This window comes from Crinia signifera, chromosome 5 (assembly GCF_055691185.1).
Source record: "Crinia signifera chromosome 5, ASM5569118v1, whole genome shotgun sequence".
NCBI lineage: Eukaryota > Metazoa > Chordata > Amphibia > Anura > Myobatrachidae > Crinia > Crinia signifera.
The window spans coordinates 3,445,505-3,471,246 of record NC_139221.1 but is presented as its reverse complement, the minus strand read 5'-3'; the positions used below and the strand labels follow the sequence as shown (position 1 = coordinate 3,471,246).

Here is a 25,742-nt window from a genome sequence, read left to right as displayed (position 1 = left end):
GGGATGAAAGGTTCTTCTTCGCCTGCTGTTCCGACGTTTTGCTACTAAAGACGTTCCAGCGCTGGCTGCTGAACATGGAGGCCCCACGCAGGAACCTGGTGCTGTGGCTGAACTCTCCCCCTTGTGCTCCGCTCAGACGATTCAGGTCCAGGACACTCATGCTGAGAGGACGAGATGCATTTGTGCCATTACAGGGCAGCTGCTCCTGGACAAAGATGCCTCCAGAGGACTGAGCCTTCCTCCCCGACCTCTGCCTCAGGAGGTCCAGCAGTCCTCCAAGGGAGCTGGAGCTGGGATCTCTTTTGGGGCTAGTGACTCCATTCCCCACAGAACAAAGGCTTTTGGGTCTCCGCTTCTGGTGCTTGGCGGCGAGGATTGCAGCTTGGACGGCGCGATTAGATGTGGGATTAGCAGGCGTGGGCTCCATTTTCTCCAGAGGACAATCATGTCTCAGCTCCACACTCCTGAAGGTTCTCATGGTGCCCAGTGACGGGCCGAGAAGTCATTGCATTGCGGGTGGCAGAGCAGGCCTGGCACAGAGAATGACAGGAGCCTGGGAGAGGAGACAACGCCTGCACTCTGGCTCACCGTGCTGCTGCACTCAGCGAGCCAGGACATGTGTGACCATAACAGGTTAGACGGGGAGAGGCCGGGGAGAAGCACTGGAAGCCTCCTCAGCAGTCACCTCCTACCTCACTCCCAAAATACAGGGACATCTACACAAGTGTGTGTGTGTGTGTGTGTGTGTGTGTGTGAGAGAGATCAGTTACTACCTGACTCCCCATATACAGGGACATCTACACAACTGTGTGTGTGTGTGTGTGTGTGTGTCCTCCTACGTCACTCCCAATATACAGGGACATCTACACAACGGTGTGTGTGTGTGTGTGAGAGAGATCAGTTACATCCTACCTGACTCCCCATATACAGGGACATCTACACAACTGTGTGTGTGTGTGTGTGTGTGTGTGTGGGATCAGTTACATCCTACCTGACTCCCCGACACTCTACATATACAGTCACAGGGACATCTACACAACTGTGTGTGTGTGCGATTAGTCACCTCCTACCTCACTCCCCATAACAGGGACATCTACACAACTGTGTGTGTGTGTGTGTGTGTGTGTGTGCGATCAGTTACATCCTACCTCACTCCCCGACATTACATATACAGTCACAGGGACATCTACACAACTGTGTGTGTGTGTGTGTCCTCGTACCTCACATTCTACATATAGTCACATCTATACAACTGTGTGTGTGTGTGTGTGTGTGTGTGTATATATGTAGAGTGTCGGAGAGTGAGGTAGGACACACAGTTGTACAGATGTGACTTTATATGTAGAATGTGAGGTACGAGGACACACACACACACACAGTTGTGTAGATGTCCATGTGACTGTATATGTAGTGTCGGGGAGTCAGGTAGGATGTGACTGATCTCACACACACACACACACACACACACACACACACACAGTTGTGTAGATGTGACTGAATATGTAGAGTGTCGGAGAGTTTGGTAGGACAGTCACATCTACACAACTGTGTGTACACTCACTGACATTCTACATATAAAATTACAGGGACATCTACACAACTGTGTGTGTCCTCCTACCTCACATTCTACATAGTCACATCTACACAAGTGTGTGTGTGTGAGATCAGTCACCTCCTACCTCACTACCTCCGACATTCTACATATGGAATGGGATCATTTGTCAGACTGCATTTAGGTCTACAGTCATTAGGTCGACCCCACTAGGTCGACTGGCAGGAAGGTCGACCTGACTTAAGGTCGAATTTGCATAAAGGTCGACATGAGGAAGGTCGACTGGTCATAAGGTCGACATGGGTTTTTCACTGTTTTTTTATCCGAATGTCGACACAGTCGACATGGACACAGTTGGCAATGAGAATCGGACGCTCGCGATGCTTCGGGCACGGTGCCTCGCTGCGCTCGGCACACTATTTTATTCTCCCACCACGCCCTAGTGGATGGTAGGGCATGAAATACCGCCTGTCGGCTCAAAAAACAGTGAAAAACCCATGTCGACCTTATGACCAGTCGACCTTCCTCATGTCGACCTTTATGCAAATTCAACCTTAAGTCATGTCGACCTTGGCCCATGTCGACCTTAAGTCAGGTCGACCTTCCTGCCAGTCGACCTAGTGGGGTCGACCTAATGACTGTAGACCTAAATGCAGTCTGACGAATGATCCCATTCCATATGTAGAATGTCGGAGGTAGTGAGGTAGGAGGTGACTGATCTCACACACACACACACTTGTGTAGATGTGACTATGTAGAATGTGAGGTAGGAGGACACACACAGTTGTGTAGATGTCCCTGTAATTTTATATGTAGAATGTCAGTGAGTGTACACACAGTTGTGTAGATGTGACTGTCCTACCAAACTCTCCGACACTCTACATATTCAGTCACATCTACACAACTGTGTGTGTGTGTGTGTGTGTGAGATCAGTCACATCCTACCTGACTCCCCGACACTACATATACAGTCACATGGACATCTACACAACTGTGTGTGTGTGTGTGTGTGTGTGTGTGTGTGTGTGTGTGACCAGTCACCTCCTACCTCATATTCTACATATTCAGTCACATCTACACAACTGTGTGTGTCCTTCTACCTCACTCCCCGACACTCCACATATACAGTCACAGTGACATCTACACAACTGTGTGTGTGTGTGTGTGTGTGTGTGTGTGAGATCAGTCACCTCCTACCTCACAGACGCACCAGGGGGGCAGTCCATGACTGTGTCTGAGTGACAGTTTTTGTCCTTTTCCAGATTTTGGGAGCAAATTTCTGAAGAAAATATTTTGCTCCCATCCACTACCCAGTGATCGCGAAAACCCCCAAAATGATGGGTCCCTGGGACCCCTCACTTACAAAATCGGGTCCTACTTGACCTTTTCTGGGTCCCAACAGAATAAAGCCTCCTCTCCACATCCCCAGCATGGCACATACAGAAGCCTCCTCCTCTCTTCCATATGGCATATACCCTGAGCCAAGGGCCAGCCTGAGCCTATTTTTTTTGGTAAGCAAACATAGATTTGGGCACCCCAAAATTGTGGCTATTGTGGGTTGGGGGGGGAGTAATCAATTGGCAATTTGCCCACTCACATAAAGCAAGATACACATATACTAGAAAAAGGCATTATGTCGGAATAGGGACACCTGTGCTGCACCAATCAGGATTGTAAAAGTAATGGCAGCAGGAACAGGAGGGATAGGGTTAGTGAAATCCCAGCAGAGTCTATAGGCTCCTCTCCTACAGGCAGCTCTGCCTGTTAAGAGGTAATTGGTGAGCTGCAGCCTCTCTGCCAGCCGTGCAGAGAGGGGAGGAGGGGACAAGCGGGCCAGTAACAGCCAGCACTCAGAGCCTGGAGGAGGGGACAGTGACACACAAGAGCAGCACCGCAATGGAGGAGAGGAGGAGGGAAGTCTGCAGCCCGAGTCCTGCTAGCAATAAATCCCCTTACATGACACAGCCAAGCAGCTTGCTAAATGGACCATGCACCCCTCTTACCTCTACTTCCTGCCCGGGTCTGCTCCGTCCTCACTGTCACACCTCCCTGGTTCTGGCCCCCAATGCTGTTTTCAGTTCCTCGTGCTCCGTCCTCACACCAGCTGCAGCTCTGTTCCCCTGCTGAGCAGCTGCTTCTGGTGTTGGCTCCAGCCGTCTGTTGTTGAGGCGCAGTGCAGGAGCCAGCTTCCGTGGCTTCCGTGCACTGCTGTCTATGACTCTGCGGTGACAGGGACCCTTTCATTTTTGCGCCCAGCAGATGTGTGAAGCGGCCGTCACGCTGTGTCTTCTCCACAGTCGCATCACAACTGAGGGGGAAACGGATCCCTCCGCCCTTGTAACACATATTAACACGGCGTGCACGCCGAAATGGGCGGAGCGAGTCCCAGGGGACCCAGACATTCATAAAAAATGAGTCCCTGGTGCTCAAAAGTGGGTAAAATACTCGCTATAGCGAGTATTTGCGAACCCCGACTACCAGATTTGTATTCTAACCACACAACTAGTTGGATGGTTGGTGGAAAGTCGGTCTGATGTGTGGCCAGCATAAGAATGTAACAGGAAGCCCAACCTTATCCACCAGTACATAACTGACCCTAGGAATGACAGGAAACCCAACCTTATCCACCAGTACATAACTGACCCTAGGATCGACAGGAAGCCCAACTGACCCTAGGAATGACAGGAAGCCCAACCTTATCCACCAGTACATAACTGACCCTAGGATCGACAGGAAGCCCAACCTCTTCCACCAGTACATAACTGACCCTAGGAATGACAGGAAGCCCAACTGACCCTAGGAATGACAGGAAGCCCAACTGACCCTAGGAATGACAGGAAGCCCAACCTTATCCACCAGTACATAACTGACCCTAGGAATGACAGGAAGCCCAACCTCTTCCACCAGTACATAACTGACCCTAGGAATGACAGGAAGCCCAAACTTATCCACCAGTACATAACTGACCCTAGGAATGACAGGAAGCCCAACTGACCCTAGGAATGACAGGAAGCCCAACCTTATCCACCAGTACATAACTGACTCTAGGAATGACAGGAAGCCCAACTGACCCTAGGAATGAAAGGAAGCCCAACCTTATCCACCAGTACATAACTGACCCTAGGAATGACAGGAAGCCCAACCTTTTCCACCAGTACATAACTGACCCTAGGAATGACAGGAAGCCCAACTGACCCTAGGAATGACAGGAAGCCCAAAAAAGCTTTGTGGGCTATTCTGCGTAGGAAAATCGCATCGCGTATCGTCTATAGTGGTGTGCGATTCTATATCCATGTTAACTGCACAGGAGTGCTTATACAATTAAATATAGCATAGGATGGCATGGCACCAAATGCGATACGATGCAATGTGATATAATCATTGTATAAACACCCATGCCATCAGATGTGATGGGTGCTTACTATGACATGTGGTATTGTTTTGCGTCACCCCCAGTATCCACGTCAGCCCGAAGCGTGGCGAGCGCAGAAAGCACTGCGAGGGGCGGTGGTACGCGTCCTTCAACCTTTTCGTACCCCCACTATCCACGTCGGCGTGGAGTTGATGTTATATAGTGTGGCAAGTGCAGCGAGCCACCGAACCCGAAGCGTGGCGAGCACCGCGAGGGGTGGCGGAACGCATCCTTCAACCTTTTCGTACCCCCACTATCCACGTCGGCGTGGAGTTGATGTTATATAGTGTGGCGAGTGCAGCGAGCCACCGAACCCGAAGCGTGGCGAGCACCGTGAGGGGTGGCGGAACGCGTCCTTCAACCTTTTCGTACCCCCACTATCCACGTCGGCGTGGAGTTGATGTTATATAGTGTGGCGAGTGCAGCGAGCCACCGAGCCCGAAGCGTGGCGAGCGCAGCGAGCCCCGCGAGGGGATGCGGAATACATGAGAAGTAAATCGCCACGTTGCCGCTTGCTTCTCCATTTTGCGGACCCCCAAAGACGCTCTATTATTTGTGTGTGCACACCAGTTTCCAGGTCAACGAAATTACATTTATGATTTACAGGGGCATGATGGTATCCTGCCCGTTCCAACTCCTCCGTGGTATATGCCCGCCAACAATCGCTGTAAATGGTGGTTCCGGGCTCAATGTTAGTGTTAATGGCGGCCGTAAGAGTGCTGGCGTCCCGTTTTGGTACAATGGTGATAAAGCACTGCCCGTTTCTCGTTCGATGCCTCCAAACACCCATTGCTGCTGTAAAACGCGCCCAACATTACTTTGTATTTTAGCAAACATACTTTCGTCTACCTTGACGATCTGTCCCGGCCCGGTCTTGAAAGTTTCCAGTCAGTGGTTACGAAACGTGTTGACATCATTCAATTTCCTGTGGGATCTCCAGATTACTATATTCAGCCTTTCACAAGCCGCGCAGAATGTGCCCACCAACTATCCATCCAGCACAGTCGACACACCTGTCCTTAGAGTGCAGCGGTGCACTCCGGACTCACCCGGAATATACAATTACCGGCTTTTCTACTTCAAACTCCAAACAGCCGCCGGACGGCGCAGTCTATTTAACAGCGTCTGGAGACCGCATGTACGTAGGTGAGTAATCGTTGAACTGAAGCGCTCACTGTGAGCATATACAAGGGTTAAAACATACAACTATTTCTGCCCTTTTCGGAAAGACTTTCTGCCTGCCTAACAACTTATGCGTGTCAGCATACATGCTAAAAGGACTGGCTATTCGTCCCACATCGGCTCATTAACCCTGCATTTAGCGGATACCATTTGCCATATACTGAACTGCTGCTAATACCTAAATATATTACCTCACTTCAACTACCTATTAGAGATCTGGAGATATCCCATTATCAAGTGCTATTCCGTATTCACCGGTTACATTTTAGATATATCCTTTATTTGTTTATTTTGTATTCATGTGATAAGGTTATAAAATTGTTGTAAAATCTGTACAGTGTGTCCGGAATCATTCTAAAGGTGCGTACACACGTACAGATTTTCTGTCTGATCGATCTGCTGGGAACAAAGACCTGGAAATGTATGGGAGCAACTGAAAATCAAAAAATTGTTCCCAAACACTTGAAAACAGACAGTGACCAGTCAGACAAATTGTTTAATCGTTCTGATATAACAAATTTATCAAAGCAGATTTTATTTTCTGTTTTCCTGCCTTTGCGTGGACATTTTTGATTGTCATTTGCTCCCATACATTTCCAGGTTTTTGTTCCCACCAGATAGATCAGAAAGAAAATCTGTACGTGTGTACGCACCTTTAATCAGCAGACCCACATATAAATTTATTCTCAGCAGCGCTTTTCGTGAGTCCAGGTTTACTCACAAGATACCTGCAGCAGCTGATGTGATTATAGATTATATATTGTCTTGAGAATAAGCGCCAGGATTTTTGTAGTTTAGTGAAAGTTGGTAACTTGACCCTAACTACAATACCATTGATCTGTCCCGGCCCAGCAATACGGCGCTGCGGTTGTGCCATCAAGTCCATGGTACAGGCCTCCCGCATCCATGCGTTGTACAGCACCACAGTCTAATTGGACAGCTGGAGCTCACGCTGGCAATAGTCTACTGAGGTCAGTTCCTCTGCCCAGGAATAAATGAACCTCACAAGAGTCAGGAATGACAAGCGGCACCCCGGGAAGAAATGGGACGCTCTCAGGCTCACCTTTTGCTGGCATGCTTTTATGTGGCACCGCCACATACACTCCTTGATGGACAAGCGCATGGGCTGCCCATTCGTGCACATAGCCGTCACTGGCAGCAGGGGATGCTCCTGGAAAAATGGACGGTGTCCTCCTCAGTCTGAGGGAGCGTGAATAGGCTCATTGTTGATGCTGCCATCTCACCAAAAATAATTCAAATCACAGTCGAAATAACTGTAAAACGCTGAGAAATCACGAGCTCTGAAAAACACCTTGTCACCACCGAAAATCACCTCAGAGTGACAGGGGGCGGGAATGACTTGGAGCGGGAACGGTAAAATCGCATCGCATGCTACTATAACGTAATGCGATTCAATGCAATATTTCATTAAGTTGACGTACGTAAGAAAAGTAGGCGCCGTGATAATACACAAGTACCGGAATGGGACTTATTGCACTTTATTATCCTCCACTCATTCTGGTGAGAAACCGCTTCCACGCATTGGGGGAAATTTACTAAGATGAGAGAGTTGTATTTCAAATGGGATGTTGCTAGTGGAAACCAATCAGATATTTATTTAGCACCTTGTAGAAAAAAATAGTAAGTCGATTCTGACTGGTTGCCCATAGCAACAACCCTTGTGAAATACAACTCCCATCTTCGTAAATTTTACCCATTATGTGCTGATAATGGTACCATAATTATTGGTTATAAACTGTCTTTTATAGTAATAAACATGTTACTTTACATCCCATGGTGTATGGTTTGTAATGTCTCTCTTCAATTCAGCGCAGTGACTTCTAAGCCCAACCTTGTCCACCAGCCCCTGACCGACCCTAACAATGACAGGAAGCCCAGCCTTATCCACCAGCCCCTGACCGACCCTAAGAATGACAGGAAGCCCAGCCTTATCCACCAGAACATAACCAACCCTAAGAATGACAGGAAGCCCAGCCTTATCCACCAGCCCCTGACCGACCCTAACAATGACAGGAAGCCCAACCTTATCCACCAGCCCCTGACCGACCCTAACAATGAAAGGAAGCCCAGCCTTATCCACCAGCCCCTGACTGACCCCAAGAATGACAGGAAGCCCAACCTTATCCACCAGCCCCTGACCGACCCTAAGAATGACAGGAAGCCCAACCTTATCCACCAGCCCCTGACCGACCCTAAGAATGACAGGAAGCCCAGCCTTATCCACCAGCCCCTGACCGACCCTAACAATGACAGGAAGCCCAACCTTATCCACCAGCCCCTGACCGACCCTAACAATGACAGGAAGCCCAGCCTTATCCACCAGCCCCTGACCGACCCTAACAATGACAGGAAGCCCAACCTTATCCACCAGCCCCTGACCGACCCTAAGAATGACAGGAAGCCCAACCTTATCCACCAGCCCCTGACCGACCCTAAGAATGACAGTAAGCCCAACCTTATCCACCAGCCCCTGACCGACCCTAAGAATGACAGGAAGCCCAGCCTTATCCACCAGCCCCTGACTGACCCTAAGAATGACAGGAAGCCCAACCTTATCCACCAGCCCCTGACCGACCCTAAGAATGACAGGAAGCCCAGCCTTATCCACCAGCCCCTGACCGACCCTAAGAATGACAGGAAGCCCAACCTTATCCACCAGCCCCTGACCGACCCTAACAATGATAGGAAGCCCAGCCTTATCCACCAGCCCCTGACCGACCCTAAGAATGACAGGAAGCCCAGCCTTATCCATCAGAACATAACCGACCCTAAGAATGACAGGAAGCCCAGCCTTATCCACCAGCCCCTGACCGACCTTAACAATGACAGGAAGCCCAGCCTTATCCACCAGCCCCTAACCGACCCTAACAATGAAAGGAAGCCCAGCCTTATCCATCAGCCCCTGACTGACCCTAACAATGACAGGAAGCCCAGCCTTATCCACCAGCCCCTGACCGACCCTAACAATGACAGGAAGCCCAACCTTATCCACCAGCCCCTGACCGACCCTAAGAATGACAGGAAGCCCAACCTTATCCACCAGCCCCTGACCGACCCTAAGAATGACAGGAAGCCCAACCTTATCCACCAGCCCCTGACCGACCCTAAGAATGACAGGAAGCCCAGCCTTATCCACCAGCCCCTGACTGACCCTAAGAATGACAGGAAGCCCAACCTTATCCACCAGCCCCTGACCGACCCTAAGAATGACAGGAAGCCCAGCCTTATCCACCAGCCCCTGACCGACCCTAAGAATGACAGGAAGCCCAACCTTATCCACCAGCCCCTGACCGACCCTAACAATGATAGGAAGCCCAGCCTTATCCACCAGCCCCTGACCGACCCTAAGAATGACAGGAAGCCCAGCCTCATCCATCAGAACATAACCGACCCTAAGAATGACAGGAAGCCCAGCCTTATCCACCAGCCCCTGACCGACCTTAACAATGACAGGAAGCCCAGCCTTATCCACCAGCCCCTAACCGACCCTAACAATGAAAGGAAGCCCAGCCTTATCCATCAGCCCCTGACTGACCCTAACAATGACAGGAAGCCCAGCCTTATCCACCAGCCCCTGACCGACCCTAACAATGACAGGAAGCCCAACCTTATCCATCAGAACATAACTGACCCTAAGAATGACAGGAAGCCCAGCCTTATCCACCAGCCCCTGACCGACCCTAACAATGACAGGAAGCCCAGCATTGTCCATCAGAACATAACCGACCCTAAGAATGACAGGAAGCCCAGCCTTATCCACCAGCCCCTGACCGACCCTAACAATGACAGGAAGCCCAGCCTTATCCACCAGCCCCTGACTGACCCTAAGAATGACAGGAAGCCCAGCCTTATCCACCAGCCCCTGACTGACCCTAACAATGACAGGAAGCCCAGCCTTATCCACCAGCCCCTGACCGACCCTAACAATGACAGGAAGCCCAGCATTATCCATCAGCCCCTGACTGACCCTAACAATGACAGGAAGCCCAGCCTTATCCATCAGAACATAACCGACCCTAAGAATGACAGGAAGCCCAACCTTATCCACCAGCCCCTGACCGACCCTAAGAATGACAGGAAGCCCAGCCTTATCCACCAGCCCCTGACCGACCATAAGAATGACAGGAAGCCCAGCCTTATCCACCAGCCCCTGACCGACCCTGAGAATGACAGGAAGCCCAGCCTTATCCATCAGAACATAACCAACCCTAAGAATGACAGGAAGCCCAACCTTATCCACCAGCCCCTGACCGACCCTAACAATGACAGGAAGCCCAGCCTTATCCACCAGCCCCTGACCGACCCAAAGAATGACAGGAAGCCCAGCCTTATCCACCAGCCCCTGACCGACCCTAACAATGACAGGAAGCCCAGCCTTATCCACCAGCCCCTGACCGACCCTAACAATGACAGGAAGCCCAGCCTTATCCACCAGCCCCTGACTGACCCCAAGAATGACAGGAAGCCCAGCCTTATCCACCAGCCCTTGACCGACCCTAACAATGACAGGAAGCCCAGCCTTATCCACCAGCCCCTGACTGACCCTAAGAATGACAGGAAGCCCAGCCTTATCCACCAGCCCCTGACCGACCCTAAGAATGACAGGAAGCCCAGCCTTATTCATCAGAACATAACGACCCTAAGAATGACAGGAATCCCAACCTTATCCACCAGCCTCTGACCGACCCTAAGAATGACAGGAATCCCAACCTTATCCACCAGCCCCTGACCGACCCTAAGAATGACAGGAAGCCCAGCCTTATCCACCAGCCCCTGACCGACCCTAAGAATGACAGGAAGCCCAACCTTGTCCACCAGCCCCTGACCGACCCTAAGAATGACAGGAAGCCCAACCTTATCCACCAGCCCCTGACCGACCCTAACAATGACAGGAAGCCCAGCCTTATCCACCAGCCCCTGACTGACCCTAAGAATGACAGGAAGCCCAACCTTATCCATCAGAACATAACCGACCCTAAGAATGACAGGAAGCCCAGCCTTGTCCACCAGCCCCTGACCGACCCTAAGAATGACAGGAAGCCCAGCCTTATCCACCAGCCCCTGACTGACCCTAAGAATGACAGGAAGCCCAGCCTTATCCACCAGCCCCTGACTGACCCTAAGAATGACAGGAAGCCCAACCTTATCCACCAGCCCCTGACCGACCCTAACAATGACAGGAAGCCCAGCCTTATCCACCAGCCCCTGACTGACCCTAAGAATGACAGGAAGCCCAACCTTATCCATCAGAACATAACCGACCCTAAGAATGACAGGAAGCCCAGCCTTGTCCACCAGCCCCTGACCGACCCTAAGAATGACAGGAAGCCCAGCCTTATCCACCAGCCCCTGACTGACCCTAAGAATGACAGGAAGCCCAGCCTTATCCACCAGCCCCTGACTGACCCTAAGAATGACAGGAAGCCCAGCCTTATCCACCAGCCCCTGACTGACCCTAAGAATGACAGGAAGCCCAACCTTATCCATCAGAACATAACCGACCCTAAGAATGACAGGAAGCCCAGCCTTATCCATCAGAACATAACCGACCCTAAGAATGACAAGAAGCCCAGCCTTATCCACCAGCCCCTGACCGACCCTAACAATGACAGGAAGCCCAACCTTATCCACCAGAACATAACCAACCCTAAGAATGACAGGAAGCCCAGCCTTATCCATCAGAACATAACCGACCCTAAGAATGACAGGAAGCCCAGCCTTATCCACCAGCCCCTGACCGACCCTAACAATGACAGGAAGCCCAACCTTATCCACCAGAACATAACCGACCCTAAGAATGACAGGAAGCCCAGCCTTATCCACCAGCCCCTGACCGACCCTAACAATGACAGGAAGCCCAGCCTTATCCATCAGAACATAACTGACCCTAAGAATGACAGGAAGCCCAGCCTTGTCCACCAGCCCCTGACCGACCCTAAGAATGACAGGAAGCCCAGCCTCGTCCACCAGCCCCTGACCGACCCTAAGAATGACAGGAAGCCCAGCCTTATCCACCAGCCCCTGACTGACCCTAAGAATGACAGGAAGCCCAGCCTTATCCATCAGAACATAACCGACCCTAAGAATGACAGGAAGCCCAACCTTATCCATCAGAACATAACCGACCCTAAGAATGACAGGAAGCCCAGCCTTATCCACCAGCCCCTGACCGACCCTAAGAATGACAGGAAGCCCAGCCTTATTCATCAGAACATAACCGACCCTAAGAATGACAGGAATCCCAACCTTATCCACCAGCCCCTGACCGACCCCAAGAATGACAGGAATCCCAACCTTATCCACCAGCCCCTGACTGACCCTAAGAATGACAGGAAGCCCAGCCTTATCCACCAGCCCCTGACTGACCCTAAGAATGACAGGAAGCCCAACCTTATCCACCAGCCCCTGACCGACCCTAACAATGACAGGAAGCCCAGCCTTATCCACCAGCCCCTGACTGACCCTAAGAATGACAGGAAGCCCAACCTTATCCATCAGAACATAACCGACCCTAAGAATGACAGGAAGCCCAGCCTTGTCCACCAGCCCCTGACCGACCCTAAGAATGACAGGAAGCCCAGCCTTATCCACCAGCCCCTGACTGACCCTAAGAATGACAGGAAGCCCAGCCTTATCCACCAGCCCCTGACTGACCCTAAGAATGACAGGAAGCCCAGCCTTATCCACCAGCCCCTGACTGACCCTAAGAATGACAGGAAGCCCAACCTTATCCATCAGAACATAACCGACCCTAAGAATGACAGGAAGCCCAGCCTTATCCATCAGAACATAACCGACCCTAAGAATGACAAGAAGCCCAGCCTTATCCACCAGCCCCTGACCGACCCTAACAATGACAGGAAGCCCAACCTTATCCACCAGAACATAACCAACCCTAAGAATGACAGGAAGCCCAGCCTTATCCATCAGAACATAACCGACCCTAAGAATGACAGGAAGCCCAGCCTTATCCACCAGCCCCTGACCGACCCTAACAATGACAGGAAGCCCAACCTTATCCACCAGAACATAACCGACCCTAAGAATGACAGGAAGCCCAGCCTTATCCACCAGCCCCTGACCGACCCTAACAATGACAGGAAGCCCAGCCTTATCCACCAGCCCCTGACCGACCCTAAGAATGACAGGAAGCCCAGCCTTGTCCACCAGCCCCTGACCGACCCTAAGAATGACAGGAAGCCCAGCCTCGTCCACCAGCCCCTGACCGACCCTAAGAATGACAGGAAGCCCAGCCTTATCCACCAGCCCCTGACTGACCCTAAGAATGACAGGAAGCCCAGCCTTATCCATCAGAACATAACCGACCCTAAGAATGACAGGAAGCCCAACCTTATCCATCAGAACATAACCGACCCTAAGAATGACAGGAAGCCCAGCCTTATCCACCAGCCCCTGACCGACCCTAAGAATGACAGGAAGCCCAGCCTTATTCATCAGAACATAACCGACCCTAAGAATGACAGGAATCCCAACCTTATCCACCAGCCCCTGACCGACCCTAAGAATGACAGGAATCCCAACCTTATCCACCAGCCCCTGACCGACCCTAAGAATGACAGGAAGCCCAGCCTTATCCACCAGCCCCTGACCGACCCTAAGAATGACAGGAAGCCCAACCTTGTCCACCAGCCCCTGACCGACCCTAAGAATGACAGGAAGCCCAACCTTATCCACCAGCCCCTGACCGACCCTAAGAATGACAGGAAGCCCAGCCTTGTCCATCAACCCCTGACCGACCCTAAGAATGACAGGAAGCCCAGCCTCGTCCGTCAACCCCTGACCGACCCTAAGAATGACAGGAAGCCCAGTCTTGTCCACCAACCCCTGACTGACCCCAACAATGACAGGAAGCCCAGCCTCGTCCGTCAACCCCTGACGACCCTAAGAATGACAGGAAGCCCAGTCTTGTCCACCAACCCCTGACTGACCCTAAGAATGACAGGAAGCCCAGCCTTATCCACCAGCCACTGACTGAGCCTAAGAATGACAGGAAGCCCAGCCTTGTCCACCAACATCTAACAAATTCTAGGATACACAGGAAGCCCAACCTCATCCATCCAAACCTGAACCTAAGGATGACAGGATGCAGAACCTTTGTCCACCAGCACCAAACTGACCTGAAGAGTGACAGGAAGCCCAACCTCATCCGTCAGCACCTGACTGGTGACAGGAAGGAAGATGACAGGAAGCAGAACCTTGTCCACCAGCCCCTGACCCTAAGGATGACAGGATGCAGAACCTTGTCCACCAACACATAACTGACCCTTAAGCTGGCCATACACTAGTGTGATGTGGCCACTTTTCACCCGACAGGGGTATGTGTGCATCGGATCAGAGTCAAAGATCAGAAATGATGCACGTCCAACCTCTGACTAGGAAAGCCTCCCGGCAGTGGGGAATGGGAATGCATACAATATATCGTATGCAAAAGGACAGCATACAATATGTTGCATTTAATCCTGCTTCCTGGGAGGTTCCCGGGCGGTTCAAGGGGCATTGCATGCGACATCTCCCCTCAAAGTCGCATAGTGAATGGAGGGCTTAGGAATGACAGGTAGCCCAGCCTTGTCCACCCACCCCTGACTGACAGGAAGCCCAGCGTTGTCCAGCAACCCCTGACTGACCCTAAGAATGAAAGGAAACCCAGCCTCGTCTGCCAACCCCTGACTGACCCTAAGAATGACAGGAAGCCCAGCCTCGTCCACCAACCCCTGACTGACCTTAAGAATGACAGGAAGCCCAGCCTCGTCCACCAACCCCTGACTGACCCTAAGAATGACAGGAAGCCCAGCCTCGTCCACCAACCCCTGACTGACCCTAAGAATGACAGGAAGCCCAGCCTCGTCCACCAACCCCTGACTGACCCTAAGAATGACAGGAAGCCCAGCCTCGTCCACCAACCCCTGACTGACCCTAAGAATGACAGGAAGCCCAGCCTCGTCCACCAACCCCTGACTGACCCTAAGAATGACAGGAAGCCCAGCCTCGTCCACCAACCCCTGACTGACCCTAAGAATGACAGGAAGCCCAGCCTCGTCCACCAACCCCTGACTGACCCTAAGAATGACAGGAAGCCCAGCCTCGTCCACCAACACCTGACTGACCCTAAGAATGACAGGAAGCCCAGCCTCGTCCACCAACCCCTGACTGACCCTAAGAATGAAAGGAAGCCCAGCCTCGTCCACCAACCCCTGACTGACCCTAAGAATGACAGGAAGCCCAGCCTTGTCCACCAACCCCTGACTGACCCTAAGAATGACAGGAAGCCCAGCCTTGTCCACCAACCCCTGACTGACCCTAAGAATGACAGGAAGCCCAGCCTCGTCCACCAGCCCCTGACTGACCCTAAGAATGACAGGAAGCCCAGCCTTGTCCACCAGCCCCTGACTGACCCTAAGAATGACAGGAAGCCCAGCCTCGTCCACCAGCCCCTGACTGACCCTAAGAATGACAGGAAGCCCAGCCTCGTCCACCAACCCCTGACTGACCCTAAGAATGACAGGAAGCCCAGCCTCGTCCACCAGCCCCTGACTGACCCTAAGAATGACACATTTGGTGCAATGAAAACAGTAGATAATCTGGAGCACAGTGATTCATGAAAGTCTGGGAACTACTGGCCAATCCCTATCTTACACCCGGCTCTCGACCACCATAAATATCTCAGGCTACCGCATGATGTATCCACCGTGGTGATGTGACGGTCCCTTTTTTTCTCCCTTCATACAAAAATCGATAAACGAGGCACCATTTTAAAGATTAAGTTCTCCCCTTCTGATGAATTGTTTGTTTACAAACTGAAGGTAAATATTGACTTCTGGCACCATTTGCAAAATGTTCTCATGGGCCACCTAGTATTCACGCACATTTGTTCGATAATGAAATGTCGTTCTCCCTTCCAATCCTGGAAAGTAGCATATACAGGTAATTCTATTTATAGATATATATATGTGTGTAAAGGTCACATATAAGCTCCAAAGTATAGGCTATTGCTCTCTGTGTCCAGGACAGGTGCAGTGTTCACCAATGACAGAAAGTCTGGAGCACATTACAACCCCCCCCCCCCCCCCCTCCCAGAACTTGTGCTGAAACCCCTGCAGTTCCAGCATATTATGAGGCTCTATGTGCGAATATTTATTAGCATTTAGGTTTAGCGCATTTAAAGGTCTAAGAGAAAAAGTTTAATTTTATGCAAAACAAAAGCTCCAGAGTTTTGGGGTAAGAGATTCTGACAGTGTCCTAGATTCCTCTCATCAGCATTCTGGCCCCGAGCCTATCCCACTCATCTGATGGGATTTAATGACTAATTAACAGCAACATTTAAGTGCTGCAGGGTCTGTGTCCTGTTACACAGGACACAAGAGACCCCAAACACCCCAACATGAAGGGAACATGACGCACAGAAGAACTCACTTTATTGACTGCGACAGAATGATGTAAACAGCAGTAAGCTAGATGCATGGAGAGAGAAGGCCAGAAGATTTGGGCTACCTGGAGACTTGTATAAGGGTGACAGGAGTGTCCCGACGAGACACCACAGCGATGACAAAAGTGCCAATGTCCCGGGACACTCAGCCATGGAAAACTGGATACACACGATAAGATTATCTTCCCAATCTGACTTAATTGTAAGGGAAATCTGGTCATTTCTGTCTCCCAACCTTCTCCCTCCTACTCGCGGGGTCTCCCAACCTTCTCCTCCCTCCTACTCGCGAGGTCTCCCAACCTTCTCCTCCCTCCTACTCGCGGGGTCTCCCAACCTTCTCCTCCTCCCTCCTACTCGCGGGGTCTCCCAACCTTCTCCTCCTCCCTCCTACTCGCGGGGTCTCCCAACCTTCTCCTCCTCCCTCCTACTCGCGGGGTCTCCCAACCTTCTCCTCCCTGCTACTCGCGGGGTCTCCCAACCTTCTCCTCCCTGCTACTCGCGGGGTCTCCCAACCTTCTCCTCCCTCCTACTCGCGAGGTCTCCCAACCTTCTCCTCCCTCCTACTCGCGGGGTCTCCCAACCTTCTCCTCCCTCCTACTCGCGGGGTCTCCCAACCTTCTCCTCCCTCCTACTCGCGGGGTCTGCCAACCTTCTCCTCCCTCCTACTCGCGGGGTCTCCCAACCTTCTCCTCCCTCCTACTCGCGGGGTCTCCCAACCTTCTCCTACTCGCGGGGTCTCCCAACCTACTCCTACTCGCGGGGTCTCCCAACCTTCTCCTCCCTCCTACTCGCGGGGTCTCCCAACCTTCTCCTCCCTCCTACTCGCGGGGTCTCCCAACCTTCTCCTCCCTCCTACTCGCGGGGTCTCCCAACCTTCTCCTCCCTCCTACTCGCGGGGTCTCCCAACCTTCTCCTCCCTCCTACTCGCGGGGTCTCCCAACCTTCTCCTCCCTCCTACTCGCGGGGTCTCCCAACCTTCTCCTCCCTCCTACTCGCGGGGTCTCCCAACCTTCTCCTCCCTCCTACTCGCGGGGTCTCCCAACCTTCTCCTCCCTCCTACTCGCGGGGTCTCCCAACCTTCTCCTCCCTCCTACTCGCGGGGTCTCCCAACCTTCTCCTCCCTCCTACTCGCGGGGTCTCCCAACCTTCTCCTCCCTCCTACTTGCGGGGTCTCCCAACCTTCTCCTCCCTCCTACTTGCGGGGTCTGCCAACCTTCTCCTCCCTCCTACTTGCGGGGTCTGCCAACCTTCTCTACCGATTTTTTTAAAATCCATCATTGCTGCACTTTTGTGTTTTTCCTTGTTCTTTCCAAACCTTAGTTATCTACTCAATCTGTCAACATCTCCTCAGCACTCCCCCACCACCATTTTCACCAATATAGCTCCCCCCGCCCGCACCCCGTCTTCCCCTTCACCACTATCTTCTCCTTTTCTTTGCCACCACTCTCGATCTAGTCAAAATCTCGCACTGGCAGGAGGGCTGTCCCACATGGCAGGCCTGGTCCACCATGGTTCTCCCACAGGGGAATGGTGGTCCCTGACTCTCCCAAACTACACGGGGGGGGGGGGGGGTTAGAGGATTATCCCCCATTCTCTCTAACACAGTACTAGGAGGTTGATCCAATGGGTCTCCTCCCATGCAGCACAGGGTGGACTGTCCCCGTCTCTATTGCACCCCGCGGCACAGGGTGGACTGTACCCGTCTCTATTGCCTCACGCAGCACAGGGTGGACTGTCCCCGTCTCTATTGCCTCACGCAGCACAGGGTGGACTGTCCCCGTCTCTATTGCACCCCGCGGCACAGGGTGGACTGTTCCCGTCTCTATTGCACACGTGGCACAGGGTGGACTGTCCCCGTCTTTCACCCACAAGTGTCGCCACACAGCACAGGGGAATCTACTCACCTATCTCCCATACACATGGCACAGGATTTGCTGGTCACCCATGATTTTCCCACACAGAATACGGTGGCTGTACTTTTCTCCCACCCACGTGGGGGGGGATGTTGTGCCAGTCTCGCGCGCGCACACACAGCACAGGGGACCAGTCCACACTGTGTATAATGTGACATGCTGAATACTCATTCCTAGCAGAGGATACGTCACAATCACGTCCCCTGACAGAAGCTGTCTGCACGTTACTGTCTTATTTACACAGAGCAGCTACGCAGGACACACAGATATATATGCAGATACACCGTTACACGCGTAGGACACACTGATACACGCAGGACACACGGATATATATGCGGATACACCGTTACACGCGTAGGACACACGGATATATATGCGGATACACCGTTACACGCGTAGGACACACTGATACACGCAGGACACACGGATATATATGCGGATACACCGTTACACGCGTAGGACACACTGATACACGCAGGACACACGGATATATATGCGGGATACACCGTTACACGCGTAGGACACACTGATATATATGCGGATACACCGTTACACGCGTAGGACACACTGATACACGCAGGACACACAGATATATATGCGGATACACCGTTACACGCGTAGGACACACTGATACACGCAGGACACACTGATATATATGCGGATACACCGTTACACGCGTAGGACACACTGATACACGCGTAGGACACACTGATACACGCAGGACACACAGTTACACAGGGTTATGTACACAGCACACACCGTTACATGCACAGGACACTGTCACACACTGTTATATACACAGGACACACCGCTACACAAGACACAACATCACATAGTGTAATAAGGTGCAGAGGAAGGGATGGCAGGACAACTTCCACCCCCACACATCCATGTTACTCATCCCCATACACAGAACCTCCCCGCACCCCAGTGTTACCCCCAAACTCTCACCTTCTATGGAGATGACGTGCTCCCGGATCTGGTTCTGCAGGGCTAAGTCATCAACTCGCTCAATGAGATCATAAATGGCGTAAATATTGGGGTGCACCGACTCGAAGCGCTGGATCTCTGCCCTGATGGCCACGGAGTTGGACAGGACATAGGGGGGGGCTCCGGCTGCCTGGGTCGACGAAACCTGTCCGGAACCAAACTGGGGACCTGTCCCAAATTGGGATGAGACTGAGGAACCAGAGACGGACACCTGGGAGGTGAGGGACGACTGAGGGCTCCCCGACAGGCCAGAAGGGGGGAAATTCATGGTGTGGCGGGAGCGGTGAGGGGTAAATGGTCAGGGGGGGCAGATACTGGGTGTACTGGCGAATGAGAGAAGGATGGGTGGGAGGGGGGTAGGTGATGAATGGGTCAGATGCTGGGGGCAGGTGATGAATGGGGCAGATGCTGGGGGCAGGTGATGGGGCAGATGCTGGGGGCAGGTGATGGATGGGGCAGATGCTGGGGGCAGACGATGGGTGGATGGGGCAGATGCTGCGGGGGAGGGCGGCACAGGGGGGATCAGGAGCAGACCCGGGACATGGGGGCTCGGCAGGCCGGGCGGGCGGGCGGGAGGGGAGGTCCCGGGGTGGGTGGTGTCCGGTCTCCGCCGCTCTCTGACTGATAATAACGGAGCGGTACCCGGGAGCGCGCACTCCCACACACAGAGCGCGGGCACGGCACCGGCTGCGTCACCGTCTGCGTCACCCACACTCCCCCCAGCCCCGCACAGCGCCACTTCCGGCTACACAGACCCCCCCCGCCCGCCGGCCTTCCAGATGCTGTCATCACAGGGACCCCCGGTCACCGGGATCACCCCAGCCTCATAGTGACGGAGACCCGAGACCCTCCATACCGACAGTGTCCCCCCATACTGATATACACCCCACAGTGTCCCCCCATACTGACATACACCCCACAGTGTCCCCCCATACTGACATACACCCCACAGTGTCCCCCCATACCGACATACACCCCACAGTGTCCCCCCATACTGACATACACCCCACAGTGTCCCCCCCCATACTGACATACACCCCACAGTGTCCCCCCCATACTGACATACACCCCACAGTGTCCCCCCATACTGACATACACCCCACAGTGTCCCCCCCATACTGACATACACCCCACAGTGTCCCCCATACCGACATACACCCCACAGTGTCCCCCCATACCGACATACACCCCACAGTGTCCCCCCCCATACCGACATACACCCCACAGTGTCCCCCCATACCAACATACACCCCAGTGTCCCCCCATACTGACATACACCCCACAGTGTCCCCCCATACCGACATACACCCCAGTGTCCCCCCATACCGACATACACCCCACAGTGTCCCCCCATACCGACATACACCCCACAGTGTCCCCCCCATACTGACATACACCCCACAGTGTCCCCCCATACCGACATACACCCCACAGTGTCCCCCCCATACTGACATACACCCCACAGTGTCCCCCCCCATACCGACATACACTCTCTCATACTGACAGACCCCACATATTGCCCCTCCCATAATGAAATACCCCACATAGTGCCCCTCTCATAAAGACATATCCCATATAGTGCCACTCTCATACCAACATTACCCCACATTGTGCCCCTGTCATACCGACATACCCCACATAGTACCCCTCTCATACCGACATACCCTACATAGTGCCCCTCTCATACCGACATACCCTACATAGTGCCCCTCTCATACCGACATACCCCACATAGTGCCCCTCTCATACCGACATACCCCACATAGTGCCCCTCTCATACTGACAGACCCCACATAGTGCCCCTCTTATACCGACATACCCACATAGTGCCCCTCTCATACCAACATACCCCACATAGTGCCCCTCTCATACCGACATACCCCACATAGTGCCCCTCTCATACCAACATACCCCACATAATGCCCCTCTCATACCGACATACCTCACATATTGCCCCTCATACCGACATACCTCACATAGTGCCCCTCTCATACCGACATACCCCACATAGTGCCCCTCTCATACCGACATACCCCACATAGTGCCCCTCTCATACTGACATACCCCATAGTGCATCTCTCATACCGACATACCCCACATAGTGCCCCTCTCATACCGACATACCCCACATAGTGCCCCTCTCATACCGACATACCCCATAGTGCATCTCTCATACTGAAAGACCCCTCATAGTGCCCCTGGCATATTGACAGACCCCACATATTGCCCCTCTCGTACTGACATACCCCATATAGTGCCCCTCTCATACCGACATACTGTACCCCACATAGTGCCCCTCTCATACCGACATACCCCACATAGTGCCCCTCTCATACCGACATACCCCACATAGTGCCCCTCTCATACCGACATATACAAAATACAAGAGCGTTTAGCGAGATAGATGAAGCCCTGAATGAGAAAATATCAGGTTTTGAACAATCAATAATAGAACTCAAATGCATTCAAAAGAGATACAGAAAGTTATGAGAATAATAGAGGGATATCTTATAAAAGTAGACAAAACTTTCGCCCTCATCACAGTAAGGATATACAAGATAGAGGAAGAAATGAATCCCAATCACAAAAATGCCATCGTCGCCACTCTAAGGGGGACAGGTCACGTGAAGACATGGAGAGGAGGGAGACGAAGGTTCCACTGCGGTCCCCACACCCCCATGTACCCACGAGATCGTACCCCCACAAAATCTTCCAGGAATTATAGATCCCCATGGAAAGAAATTTCAGAAAATTCCATCCCAGCACCAAAACTGATGGGGGCACGTCCAAAAGAAAGGACGACCCAGTCTGCATATACGAAAATAGCTCCACACATTTTTTTTTAGAAAGGAGACCCAACACAGAGTAATTTCCCTGCAGCAAGACCCAACACATTGTAAGGGCCAGCAGAGTTGGAACCGGACCTGCCCTCTGACTCTGTTGCCCTGGACCGGTGTAAGTGGACACGTGCGGTGCTAGGCTTCACCTGTAACCGCCCCGGCTGTACGGGCAAATTAGGTCCGCCCAGACTCTGTTGCAGTCAGGTCTTAGGAGGGGCAACGTGTTCACAGAGGCAGACCAGGCGCATGAGGAAAAGCTAACTAACCCCAATATGGACAGGCCGGTACCACCCTGAGAAGGCCCAGGTGGGAGGACCCACCCTAGGTTCTGCTGTGTATCTGGGAAACAACAACTAGTGACAGTTATACACATGTGTAAATGCAACAATGCACAGAGGTGGTATATAAATAAATACGAATGCAACAATGCACAGGGGTGGTATATTCCCTGCACTGAAAGGGTCTGACCTTAATAGGCTGGACCAGCCTCACAGTGCAGATATCCCAAAGAAACAGATCTAGTACAAGAAGTAATTGGGAGAGGGAATGCGGCAGGGAGAACCCCTGACTTACCTTAGAGCAGAGGCCAGAAAACCAGACTGCCAACACGGACGAAACCACCAGGGAGCAGGAATCCAGACAGGGACACGACTAAAGCAGGGTCCAAGATGCTCAGCAGGAGTGCTAGCTGGAGAACACCGGACTGTAGCAGGATACCAACAAGGCTGAGACAAGACTAGCAAGAACTCCCCTAGGAAATAGAAGCTCAGACCAACAGACTAGCACACAGGACTGGGGACTATAACTGGCGATGTGCTCCAAGCCAGAATGCCTTATCAAGGGCTCAGGTAATCAACACAGCTGTGACCTCCAGCCCAGCAAGGATAAAGAAATCACACTTGTGCAGAATTATCCACTGGAGAACACCAGAAAGTCGATTACCAACACAGACTGAAAATGACACATAACAAACAAGACAGATAGGAGTCATTCATAATGACTCCTAACACACATAAGCACACCAACAAGGAACAAAAGTCCACTATCGGGGAAGAAGGAAAAACAAAAGAAATTACAATCTTTGAAAAGACTGGCCCAACCAAAACTATCAGTATATAATTTATCCTCCAAAGAATGATCAAAATCAGATCTATCACTTTTTAGCGAAGGCCTCAAATTCTCCCCTGTAGCAACCCCTAACATCTTTGACTTATTTGTCGAACTGAATAGATTCATGAGAGGTCTCTGCAGCAAAAGTTTTTTTGCAAAACAACTTTTAAATAAAAACAGAGATGAAGCATATCAGCGCGCAGAGGCTTACCACAGGTAGGGGTCGCGCTGTCTGCCCTGCGGGCAGCTTGGTATGGTCAGGACACCGGGGAGCAGGGGCACACAGGAGGCAAGTCCCGGGCAGCATGGTGCGGCAACAGAGGTCGCCATTGTAGCACAGTCCAGTGGAGGGGCAGACCTGCTGTGAGAGGAGGTGTGCCTGGTTCTTTGTGGTGTCTCCGGTGTGAGGGCAGCCATGTTGGAGACCAAGGGTTTTCGATCCCCTGCAAGGGTTTTCTCCAGCCAATCCCGTGTGTCTTTCCCTGATAAAAGGGGTCTGGCCCATGTCTCCCTGCCAGTGCTTCAGTCTACCTCCTGGAGAGTGGTTCAGTGACTGTGCTCCACAGTGTTCCTGCCTAACCTGCGGCTGCTCCTGTCCGGTGTTCCTTAAAGTCCCAGTACCGCAGTGACCTTCCAGCATGCCGCAGCAGACACACCTCTCTCCTGTTGGGATTGCCGTTCTGTGCCTCTCAGTTACCTTCAAAGTTCCTCAGAGACTCTCAGCAAATATCCAGGTATTCCAACGACTACAGCATGCTTTCCCAACCACAGTCCTCATGGCACACCAACAGTGCAGGTTTTGTAGATATCCAGGCTTGAGCACAGGTGACTTAATTTAGTACCTGAGTGATTCTGATTAAACCATCTGTGCTGAAGCCTGGATATCACCAAAACCTGCACTGTTGGTGTGCCTTGAGGACTGTGGTTGGGAATGCCTGGCCTACACTATGCTAAAGTCTAAACTATGCTAAAGTCTACACTATGCTAAAGTGTCAACAGTGCACCAAAGTGTCTACAGTGTCTTCTAAGCACTAAAGTGTATACAGTGTCTTCTAAAGTGTCTACAGTGCCTTCTAAGTACTAAAGTGTCGACTGTGTCTTCTAAGTACTAAAGTGTCTACAGTGTCTTCTAAGTACTAAAGTGTCTACAGTGTCTTCTAATTACTAAAGTGTCTACAGTGTGGTCAAGTGGTGGAATCTTCCACAGTCGTGTCTTCGCAGTATTCAGTCTTCACAGTATTCCACAGTACTAACCCAAGTGCCTCAGTAACCCAAGTGCCTCAGTAACCCAAGTGCCTCGGTCTTCATAGCTCCAGTGTCCGCAGTGTGCTCCAGTGTCCGCAGTGTGCTCCAGTGTCCGCAGTGTGCTCCAGTACCTCAGTTAATATTAAGTTGTATACAGATGCCACAGTCACCTTGAGTTGTGTCCAAGTGCCTCAGTTGTTCAAGTGCCGCAGCTATCCTTAGCTGCTTCTAGGAGCTCCAAGCCTTCACAGCACCAAGTTACTACAGTCATCTCCGAGGTCTTTATCTTTTACTACGAACTCTTACAGTGGTCTTCAAACCCCTTCATCATCTTCAACTTCCTTATCGTTGTATCTGCAAGTTCTACATCAGTCTATCCATTATAATACAAACAGTCAGCGTTGTTATTACCATTCATTTACCTCGTTACCAGCTGTGTGCTAATATTCCTATTGATTGTATTCTAAGACCTGATCATTAAACTCTTCAATCTTATCCAAGTTCTCCTTCGTTCATCCTCTATCCTGGTTTATGTGAAGGCCAACCACCGAACATCATATCCATCCACTCACTTCCTCAGCTACCCCTTTCCTGCCAGTCCCACCCCAAAGTGAGACCAGGGAGATGTCCCGGTCCTAAATGCTTTGACAGAACTACTAGAAGAACTTGAGACCGCGTCCCCCATGGAGACTAAAATATTCAACATTTCAAGGGAAAAATTAAGAGTCAAATCTGAATTTATCCCATCAAAACTAAGGATTCTAATGTGGAATAATTTTACAAGGTCACACTGAATGACTTCACAAATATGTGTAGAACAATAGACCGACAGACAGAGAAAGAGAAATCCAATTTGACTAAACAAGAAGCACAAGCTTGACAACAATTAACTAAAGACACCTCAATTGTAATAAGGGAGGCAGATAAGGGGGGAGGGATTATAGTACAGAATAAAACAGACTTTCTCTGTCGTCCAGTCCGGTGACACAGATACGATGGGATGTAGGAGGGGTCCGCAGGAGCCAGGCACCTA

General features: G+C 51.7%; 1 protein-coding gene across 1 annotated transcript in view; it reads right to left on the bottom strand.

The window, feature by feature from the left end:
• AGAP3 (ArfGAP with GTPase domain, ankyrin repeat and PH domain 3) overlaps positions 1 to 20,202 on the bottom strand; it is a 158,805-nt gene extending 138,603 nt beyond the window's left edge. Inside the window, 1 exon segment of the mRNA XM_083186519.1 lies at positions 19,476 to 20,202. Coding sequence (XP_083042645.1) covers positions 19,476 to 19,782 — 307 coding nt within the window. The 5' untranslated portion in view covers positions 19,783 to 20,202.
• Between the last annotated feature and the right edge of the window lie 5,540 nt (positions 20,203 to 25,742).